The sequence below is a fragment of the Dendroctonus ponderosae genome, unplaced genomic scaffold (genome assembly GCF_020466585.1).
Source record: "Dendroctonus ponderosae isolate FM_Combo_2020 unplaced genomic scaffold, Dpon_F_20191213v2 Dpon_F_20191213_2, whole genome shotgun sequence".
NCBI lineage: Eukaryota > Metazoa > Arthropoda > Insecta > Coleoptera > Curculionidae > Dendroctonus > Dendroctonus ponderosae.
In genome coordinates this window covers 5,309,785-5,321,204 of record NW_026018165.1, presented here as the reverse complement: position 1 = coordinate 5,321,204, position 11,420 = coordinate 5,309,785, and the positions used below count along the sequence as shown (strand labels likewise).

The 11,420-nt window shown below is 32.2% G+C and overlaps 1 protein-coding gene and 1 long non-coding RNA gene across 3 annotated transcripts in view; one reads left to right on the top strand and one right to left on the bottom strand.

Moving 5' to 3' along the window:
- The window catches only part of LOC109538366, a 63,672-nt gene that overhangs the window by 38,522 nt on the left and 13,730 nt on the right, over positions 1 to 11,420 (top strand). For both annotated transcript variants that reach the window (XM_019905583.2, XM_019905584.2), the window contains 2 exons: positions 9,206 to 9,302; positions 10,325 to 10,596. In XM_019905583.2, coding sequence (XP_019761142.2) covers positions 9,206 to 9,302; positions 10,325 to 10,596 — 369 coding nt within the window. The remainder of the gene's footprint in view (positions 1 to 9,205; positions 9,303 to 10,324; positions 10,597 to 11,420) is intronic.
- On the bottom strand, positions 6,303 to 7,687 carry LOC125503471. Its single transcript, XR_007280891.1, has 2 exons — positions 7,543 to 7,687; positions 6,303 to 6,570 (listed from the first exon to the last, which is right to left on the bottom strand). It is a non-coding gene; the product is annotated as an uncharacterized LOC125503471 (long non-coding RNA).

Genomic DNA, 11,420 nt, shown 5'->3' with positions numbered 1-11,420 from the left:
GTGGAGTTACAGTATTAAGTTCTGGTTTGCTTATCACGTTTGTATAAGCGCAGGAAACCTGCAAATGAACCCATGAGCTTAGGAAAAGTGGGAGTTGTATGATATCAATATGCTTTATAAATAATAGCGTCCAAAACACCAATAAAAAAACCAGGAAAATGACAAAAGCGCCAGAAAAGTCATCAAATATTAAATGAGTCTGGCATTTTAGAAGAAAAACTTTAGGAATCGTGAGTCGATGCTATTGCATAAGGTTTAAGATTTTATTCGGTTTTATATTATCTAAAGCTGCTTTGGATGAAGTAATTAAAATTCTTCGAAAGCAAGAAATTACTAAAGCTAGAAAAGAAGCTGCTCAGATTTCACGCCAACCGTATCTATGGCATTCCAAACTCTCAATTTGTTGCTAATTAGTGTTGTGCAGTTAGACGAAAGATACAATATTGCTTTCTGTCCGATGAGTTATTATTTTCACTAACCTAATTATATAGAACGGATTGATGTTATTTCACCAAATTAATTCCTCGTTGAGAGGAATTAAATCACAAAGGTTAAATAATCCACAATAAAGGCAAAGTACAGTGCTTGGTTTAAAAAAATATTTACTTTATTATTACAATTGGACCATTAACCAATTTCCAGATTTAGCAAACTAACTTGTCTGTACTATATTGTATACTGCATCTAGAACATATCTGGTAGTTCAAGGAAGTATTCCTGTCTCTCTACGGTCGCATTTTGAGGATTCCTCATGAGAAATGCGAAGATGGTAAGAGATTCATTATTATGTAATTAAGGGAGCCCTCGGCAAGTTCAAGGCGATGCAATTAACCACTCAGAATGACAATTTACAACGGTTATGGTTTTAGGCAATGCTCATTAATAACCATTAAAAAAGTGAACAGGTAATAAAGCTAGCTGCCAATTGAATTATGTAGCGGCTACATAATTTGATACTAGACGGGCCAAAAACAATATTTTTGAGCTGTGTGTTAGGTTCCATTAAAATTATATTGGAATCGCGGTTCTTTCTATTATTCTTTCGGTTCTAGTTTGTTGGCTGTTGTGCAAAACCATTATTTGATTCGTAAATATGAATTGGCTTTTTAATGAAACCGACACTGATCAGGGCTGTAGCTAATGAACTATTTACTTTTACACTAATCGTCTTAACTGTTAATTAACTTCTGAATATCAAGCTGGTATTTTTAGACAAATTTGGTCATTCGCATAATTTTTTACCTACCACACTAACACTCTTTAAATTTATGGATAGTTGACGTACAAAGTTAGTAAGATTTACATGTTTATTAGTTTGTATTTTGATGATTTTTCAAATATAAATTACTTGTTTAATTACATATTTAATTTCATATTTTCGAATTCTAGTCAGGATAATTTAAAGGCTGGATTTTCTGATTTTTTTAGGTTTAATTTTTGCTGGTCGTAAAGTGTCAGCAGCGAGTAGGTACTTAGTTTAAATTTTAGAGAACATTAACACACAAAAACCCAATAGTTGTTCTTATTGTTTTTGTATTTTTCAAGAAAAATCAAATAAGTACCCAAAGAATATCAAATGAATGAAACCCAATTTTAACACGCACATTGTCAAAAAGAAGCGTTGACTAAAAAAATTTCCTTAAGAGCAAACGTCTTCAGATATTCGGTTTTATCATGCACACGTATATAAACATTGTATCTACGTTTTTGCTACAACAGCACATCAATTGGACTGGAAATAATAAACTATTCAAAGCGAAAATTATCAAGTCGCATCCTTTGCAAATGAGCTTATTAGAGTTCAGCTTATCTAAGTAGCAATTTTGCAACCATATAGGCAGTATCGCAAAATAATATAGCGGATATGTTAATTTGTTCGTTCTGAGTATACGAAAGCTAACTATGGGCTTAAGTGGTCATCCTAGGACGTGACCAGAGTAATAAATATTACTACTGCGGGATGCAGCGTTTGGCGGCTACTTTGTTTTATTACATGCCGTACATTGCCTGCATAAATCTTATTGTATCCGGATATTGAACATGGGAATTCGGCAAAAAGTAGCTATTCTCTGAAGTAATGTTAATGGCGCCTTTTGTGCTCGGCAATGGTTACTTTAATACTTTCATTAAAATGCATAAGTCATGCCATTTTTCGTTCTTGGCCTAGTTGGACGTCTTATTTTACTATCTGGTATGAAGACCATTAAGTTGCTAATGTCTTAAGTCATAAGATTCAAATGAATATATATTACAAGCAGTAAAAATAATTATTGGTACCATGAGGGGACCTTTGACTTTATCAGCAATAGCTTGACTTCTTAATAAAAAATATTAATTATGTTTACATATACATATAGTTAACAGACAGATACCATATCGCTTTTTGAATTTATACAGCCATCCATCGCTGGCACGAAAATAATATTTTTTGGTATTTTCTTTGATAAAATTAGATTTCTTTTGCTTGTGTGATTAGTGAGATTATAGTGATATATGAACGTATATGGACGTTCAGCATAAAAATTAAACATTTGAAAGAATTTGCAAGACATCATAGCATTTTTAAAACATATTGACAAATAATTTATACTCAGTATGAAAACACTAAAACCTTTATGGGCAGTTCAGAAGGTAAAACTGGTTATTAATAATAAACTATAAAACATTTCTCTAACTGCAAACAGTGCATTATACCACCTATACTATAGGTAAAATTTTGAGTTTAGGATGAACAATATTATGATAGGTAAAAATTGCTTTCATAAAATTGTTTGCGTTAAACAATTTAAAAAAATACATAAGTTTGCACCTTGATTCTCACATGTTGAATAATTTTAAAAAATCGGTGAAAATATAGAAACAGTGTTAAGATTAAAGTTGAAAAAGCGACTTTTTACTCACCATGTTGTCGTGTAAAAATTGTGCGGAATTAATTCTGTGCCCTGTCATATAAAATAAACATAAATTAATTCTGTGCCTATAAAAAGTCATCATTGAATACATAACAGCAATTACCCATATGTTTGAAATTAAAATACATTTTTAATTTGCATCAAAAATAAAATCAACAGTTAGAACGATACTTAGGCAATAAAATGATGGTGATGGCACCAACTTCCTCTTTACAGTACAGTTGGAAGCTGCCGATATTAAATCTAATGCACGGAAAGTATATCTATTTTACGTTCTTCATGGACGAACAATTCATTAGCACATTTTACAAAACCATTGAAAAAAGACATTCTTAGAAGTTGTCATTTCTACCGATAAGTTACTAATGAGCCCTCGTCCATTACCTTAACATTGCCTGATCTTCGATATAATCACTACACAAAAACTATAATATGCAATTAGTTCTAGCAATAATCGCTTAATTAATTAAATCAGTTTGCTATGAGCGAAAAATATTTAATAATTAATACATACTGTCTGAACGTTCGAAGATTGTGCCATCGCATCCTTTGGAAAACGAGATCTAGTTTTAGTCGATAGAACTTTGTACCATTTCAAATTAAGTGCTAATTATCAGTCTATTTTTGTGGCTGAAAGGCTTTTAACTCTGTAATAAATTATTGAAAAGGGATGCGAAGATCTGACGGGAAATGTCTATAATATTGTAGCAAGCTTTTAAGATTAGTTGCAGATCAATTGTAGGTAGATAGGTGTGCTTTTAGTTTAATATGCAGGTTTTATGTTTCAGTTAGGTCTCGTTGTAATGCTAGCTGCATTAAAATCTTAAAAATTGAAAATCACGACAGGATGTTATCAAATTTGTAAGTCATAATTAATGATTATAACATTTGCTGATAAATTCGTTTTACAAGTACATTCAATTTTAATGTTTTCAATTTATGCTTGATTGTGTAATTTAAAATTCGCATCTTTCTTCTAAGATATTTCAAGTAAATTATTTAATATTTAAAGCAAATTTTGCCCCTGGCATTGTCTTAGAGAAATTGATATTTGATGATGAAAATTAAATAAGCTTGTGGTTTAAATGGTAAACATATTGTATGCTGAAGCAATGATACGTTTTACATTGATAGGTCTTGAAACAGAAGACAGACTGTATAAAATGCTTCTATATTTTACCCATATATTTAGTACAGGTCCAGCAGGAGGAAAGGAGGAAGGAAAGGTATGCCATTTTTATAGCTATTTTAATTGTCTTTTTTAATATCCAGTCTTAATTAATCTTTTAAAAGTCCGCTTAGTTTGGACGTTATTGGATTCTATCGAAAATCATGAGCCAGTAACGGTTTTTTATTTCATAGGGACCCAAATTTTTTTTAACTTGAGCATTTAGGATGCCACGGAATTAAAAATCCCGTTCAAATTACTTAGCCATTGGACAGTTCGTCCTCCAACTTAACTGCTGAAGAAAAGACGTGAAAATCCTGTTAGACCAAAGTATGCCATCTGTAGATCGGAAATAGTTTCCTAATTAAAAACTCCGGGTAGTAAGAACAATGAAACGGTGTGGCGTTGAAATGAACAATACCATGGAGTTATAAATCAGGATTCTTATTATATGTATTGAATCTTCATCTGCTTTAAGTGCTCATGCATATATCTCATAATGTCTGCAATTACATAATGTTACGAAGATAATTCTGAAAAGATAAATATTTATTAGCGGAATTAAACGAGATATTTCCCATTATTATGTAAATGATAGTACGGCCATTATTTAAAAAACTATTTCGTGCTAAATCGGTCTGATTTATGTAAATGTTATGTCTTAATAGTAGAGTAAGCGTGGCTTATTAGCACATTTGACGGTGTATTTCCTGAAGTAATTACTTCTTTGCTTCATGACCATGAAACATATTGTTTGTTTTTAGAAACTTCTCATTTATAGATAGGTATTTTAGTACTATTATTGATTAAATAATATACATTATTGACTACGAATTGGAAGATTATGAATTATACAAACATTCTATTTAAAATGAACATTAAAATGATAAACGAGGTCATTGGTACCACATTAAAGAGTTATTAGATTATAATGGCACAAACACTTTTTGCGGATCTCAACAACTCTTGATGAGCTAGCTATGGGCAGAAGTCAAGACGCTGTAAAAACTTAAAGATAATTTAATTTTAAATTGACTCGAATATATGTGTATTATTAAAATTCCTTTCAACATGAGTAAACGGCTGGTCTTATTAATTTCATTAAACAGCTTTATTGATGTTTAGAGACTGAGACAAACATTTGATTTATTGTAGAGTTAAGAATCTTATTCACTGATATAATTGTTCAAACATCCGATAAAATGTGATAAGTTCTTTGAAATTAGTTGTAGTGTGTGTTATATTTGGGGTTGTTATAATAGCAACATTATGAATAAAGGCTTTTGCTAAAATCTGTGGTGGCGTTCGACGCTTATAATTTAATATACTTATAATAACGTCTTTAAAAGGATCGTTGTAATCATTACTAAAACAGAAAGATAAATTCGATTTTGAAAATATCGAACGCTCTATTAATAAAACTTATTGAAGAAGCAAGTGCTCAATTGCGAAACAATTTATTTTAAAAATGTTATCTGTACATATATTAATAAGAATAAAAGGTTGCTCTTAAAAACCGTTGATGACTTAATTTCGCTGTAAACTCTCTCGATATAATATTGGAAATTTGTGCAAATTAAAAAATCTTGCAAAATTAGTAACTGGCCTATTAGGCTGTGTCGTCATTTCATTAGCTTTAACATATCTTTCGATAGAACAAACACCTTCTTTCATAATAAATTGAGACGTAAGTCTCAACACTAAAGCGGAAATCGCAATTCGATAGATGCACTTATATGCAATTACAAATCCATTTATTACATATCCATTGGGAAAACGTTACCGTAAAACCGTATCATTACATAACCATATAAGAGGATAAGAGTACCATGTGCATATATTGTTCAATACCTTTACATTTTGTGACGGGCAATTAAATCAAGTTAAACAAATTAGCATTAATTAGAAGGAAACAATCTCAGAAATGATCGATGCTGGTTTTCGATAACCGACATGTCAAATATATATAATTAAAACTGGTTTGATCAAGGCATATATGAGACGACCGATGGGAATTTTGCCAACATTTTAATTGGACATAGAGCGGAAGTTGAAAAAATTGATACTTCTTGAGCTTTGTATTGGGACATAAATTATAGGATCTCACACGTCTCAGAACAGCAGGAGATTAGTTAATTTGTGCCAGCAAGCTCTACCCAGAAAATATGAGTATTCAATCTCCCGTTGGATAGCTGATATTTATAAATTACAAATTTTGAACATTGAAATCACCAATTTTATTACCGCTATTTCTACTACACATAGATATAAACAGAGTACAACCAGTAGTTATGAATATATGCGAAAATTCGTTGGGTATTTGAGTAACTAAAGAAGTCTTGCAACCAAAAGAAATTCATTACAGCCACTTTAACGTTTCAAAGAGGCTCCTTGAAGATGCCATTATTCCATCCCAACCATAATTCTCGAAACCGTTCGATGACTGTTATTTCGATCTGATATTCAGCTACCGAGGTAGCCTAGAGAGTCCTGAAAGATAAATGCTGTTCAATGAGGAAGAAACAGTTTTAGCTTATTAGCATATATTAAATGCGCCTAGATAATCCGTAGTATGATAATGCGAGTTAATCACCAGATGGCTGAATATTCAACATGTTTGCCCATTTGAAACATTAAATAATAGTTATCGAGAACGGAAAAATTCGCCAATGGAAAGTTGTTGTTAATAACCTTAATGGGAGTTAAGCGCCCTCCGTAAAAGCCAGTAGAAACTTGAAAGATTGACAGTGTGTAGAACACTTTTTTTTAAATTAAAGTTTGGCTTAATTTTGTCTGATATTAAAATGTCGTGTTACTTTTTGTGATAAATTCACCAGAATTGACTCACGCACGTTGCTACAACTGAATCGAATTATCAATTCTCTATCCAGTGATGTAAAAACAAACTATGTGGTTGAAATGATTCTTGAGCATCTTCAAAAAAAGTAGCGTCATGTTTCAGTCGACTTCAAAATTAGAAAAAAAACAGGCAAAATTAAAACTCTTGACTTTTTTCAAACACACAAACATAAATCTGGGACCCATATTTGCATATCTGAAACGGTTCTTAGGAGACAAGCTTCAGATGGGCTTGATGTAAAAAGTACAAAGCCGCCGAACATATTCCCAAAGTTTAAAAAATAACTACGAAATAATCAATAGCTCAATCGATACCAAATTCACGCTACGAGTCAGTTTATGAATATGAGCCTAAACGTTTTACATGTACATGGCCACCAGGGGCAAAGTAATGCTAAGTTTAGCGGAAACTGCTTAGTGCCACCTGGAAAGAAGGAAGAAAATGTGTTAAGAACAAACTTATTTGAAACCAGTAGAGCAAAGAGGGATCTATAAAATCAATCATACAAAATTATCATAAATCATCCATAAAACTTCAGTTGCTTGTCGGAAAACTAAACTCAGTTCAAACTTAAAGACTTATAGATTAGACATCATTCTTACCAGCTTTCTACAAGCTGGGGACCCATCCTCCATTTACTACTCATTGATCCTCAACAAGTTCACTACAGTTTCACAAACTACCGCAGTTGCCATAAGGGCCACACTAATTCTATATTTCCCAGCAAAGAACGCGATGCACAGGCTACTGTCGGTACCAAACTGAATATACATACCTACAACTTTTAAAAAATGACACGGATGTACATAATAACACGAGTAAATAACCATTCGCTGGTTCGCGATGGTCGATGATTCGTTGCGCTGATCTTGCTTGGAATTTCGATTTCAGTTTGTTTATTGGTGACATTGTTGTAGAAAGTCCTTGTCTGCATTGCAACTAAACGAAAAACGCTCCAAGGCCCGATCTTCCCTAATTTATTTTTAAATTTAGAGCCGTTTAATCTAAACTAAAACTAACAACCGAATTAATTTTGTTTTTCTAAAAATATTGACTACAAAAATGCCGCGAAGAAGTCACTTAAAAATGAAATTGTTGCTCAATTTCGGAGCGATGATAGAAACCAACAAAATTTCAACTAATTAAAGGGCGCGATTAGTACTCACTCACCAACTCACACAGCGGCATCCACTCAACAGAGTAGTACCCAGGCCTGGTTGAATCTAGTTCTTGTTCAACGGCGGTAATAGTTTATTTTTCGGATCCAACTAGATTTTAAAAGCATGCATCGTTAAAAATTTGGCCAAGGCATTCAGACATATAACCATCCACCTCTGTTGGCAGGAAAGTCCTGAATTGTGTATAGTATATTTTTACCGTTTTAAGAGTAAGAACGTTAAAAATGTTTAATTTCAAATTTCTTGCTTCTAAACAATTAATACTTGGCTTGCTAATGTATTCTTAGTGGTTTTTTTACGAACCATGGTACCTATTTAAACAGCTTCCATTTATCAGAGCAAAATACTAATTCTTTATTTACATCTAATTACTGTAGATTGGTTTGCGACAAGTAATTTTACGGAATTCTGTTCCAAACCTATTCGATATATTCTTCACCATAAAAGATCTTGTTTATTATTTAATAATTCAAACTGATCTCACGTTAGTTGACCTCGAATTATTTCAAAGTCAAGAAAACAATGGGTAATTTGCAAAAGCTCACTTTTTGCTGATTCTCCTCATCGTTAAGTGTTTATTTTGGGCTACCAAAATGGAAATCATGGTTGAAATTGCTGCTCTACGGATTCTGTAGGTAAAATTTCGAGCCATTGACTTTTTCGCAATCTGTTGTTTAGGTGTTATTGACCAAAACGTGAGTGTTTGTTCAGCTCAGCTAGGAAATACTCACCATGATAATTATTAGGTATTTTAATATATGTAAATTATGTTTTTCGGCACGTTCATTAGGCAAATTAGTTGAAATTCTATAGATTTTTCACTCGAGGTTAGTAAATAGTAAAAGTAGACGTTTTTCACGTGTCGTTATAAAAATAATCGTGGAATTGTTTAACTATATTCTGCCTTTTTAGAAAATTTGCTGACCGATATGAGCGTTTTGTTGTGAACCCTAATTAACAATTAGTTTGATTAGAAATCCCAATATTTTAAGAGAGAGAGCGAGCGCAAGTTCTGTAAAAGCGCAAAATTGTATTTACATATTTTTGATAAAATCTATTTTCTATTAATTTCTTATTTCCATTTTAGTGACTTATTTGACTCTGCAAGTAACATGGCACCCAGCTCAGAAGAAAATACGAGAAGCGAAGGCCAGTTTAATTTGCTAGACGAAATCATTAATAAGGTATGTATGTATGTATGTATGTATAGGATATAATTTTAGAAGCTAACTTCGTTTGATGGTGTTACGTAATTTCATCGATAATTTAGTTAATTATGTTTTTTAATAACATGGAAACAAACACCTAAACTGGATGAAATATGAATACATCTACTTCAGTTTTTTTGCACCCATCCATGATAAATGTAACCTACATACTTATTAATTAGCTTGAAAATTTCTATGTAACAAAAAAATACAAGGCTACACTTACTTAAGTATAATTTCAACAAGCAAAAATGGAAATTTCTATCTATCATCTACATTGCAAATATTATCTGATTTCCAATGAAAACGATGATTAAAACTAGCTCACAACTGCTAGGCCATTTATTATGCGGTTTTTAAATTTGGTTAAATTACACGATTAACACCAAATCACATCACTCATAACGTGTGTCCAAGATTTTATAAATAAATGGATTGAAAAATTGGCAAACTAGAAAGTTTAGATACCAAACATAATCTTTGGTATATTGACGGAATAGTGAAACTTGCTAATACAGTTATTGGCAGTAAATTTATTTTCAATAACTAGGGCAGGTTTATCGCAAGTTTACATGAAAAAATTGGCATCTGCGAATTAATTGTTACTACTATTATTGAACTTGATTTATACGAAACTAACAGCTGTTTCGGAGAATGGTGATTGGATAGTTTCTACTCTGTAATTTAAGATTGCCGCTAATTATTTAGCAATTTTTGCTAGGTTTCAATTGAAGCGCTTTGCTATTGTGTGTGTTTAATTAGGATGTAAAACCACAATATTTTCTTTCGTACATCCATATTTGAACAACAAAGCTGTTAGCATATTAAGGCCAATTCCTCTTGAAAGATCGTCTTAGATTTCTTCACAATTCCAACGTGAATGTACTGCTTAGTGAATGAAACAGGAAACAAATATATATTTTTTTAGCAAACTTTAATACACAGTTTTGTCTTTAGAATAAAATACTTATAAGTAGTTGAAATTAATGAATTTACAGGAAAAACAAAGGCCACCAATTTACAATCCCGAAGACTACGCTTTGATGTTGAAAAAATGGGGCAAAAAATCGTCCAACGGCGGTCTGATGTCGCTTTACTCCACCTCAAGTACATCAGATCTGGAAAGTTCTCGATCTCAAACGAATTCGTTTCGGGACTACCGAAACCCCATGCTAACATCATCTGGGTCCGAAATGACTCTCAGACAATTTGGAACTGTTTCTGAACTACTAACCAAGCTGAAGACAGATATGAGACTGGCTTTTCCGAGGTGAGTTAACTGAGTTGTTTTCTTAGATTTTCAAAATTTTGTTTTTATTTTGATCAGCTAACTGTTGTGTAGGTCACTTGTGCGTTTGATCTTATCTTGGTCATTTTAATTATTATTTGTTACTGGATAATGAAACTAGTGAATCTGGAAGATGACACCTATGTGGAATGAGGACTTAGTTTTTTGTGAATGGGCAAAAGTATTACTTTGGTGGTTTTAACCCCGAATGTTTCTTTAAAGTACAAAAGTGCAAATACGAAAAACTTGCACAAAATATAATAATGCATATCTGGAAACCGACAGCAATAAAATCAAATGCTTTCAAGCATTATCAAGATTAGGACTTCTTTCTCAAATAGCCTCAAAAATATAGAAACGCAATTTGAAAATTTATATCATATTTTGAGTTCAGAATCTCAGTTGAAGACCTCATACGAATTTCGCTCCAAATCTGTTTCAATTAAGTAGTAAAATGATGAATTTCGATAACACCAAGCTAAAAGAGAATATCTCGGCAGCTTCATGCGTAAAACTCCAACAACCTAATTAAGGTTTGCACCACCCAGTGGTCAAAGAATAATGGTAAGCCGTAAAACTCCGGATACCAGTCTGTTTGCTATTAAAAGATATGGTTGCATGTTTATGCTTAAATTATAATTAAAAATAAAAACCGGGCTTATACCCATTCGAGGCATTTATGGACAAGGATGCTTCGAATTAATAAAAATAATAAGTATATTAAAAATAATGCCAGTGCCCATTTACTCAACAGGCAAATTGCTCGAGTGCCTTTTATTATCTTAGAAAGGATCTAATTTTTTATG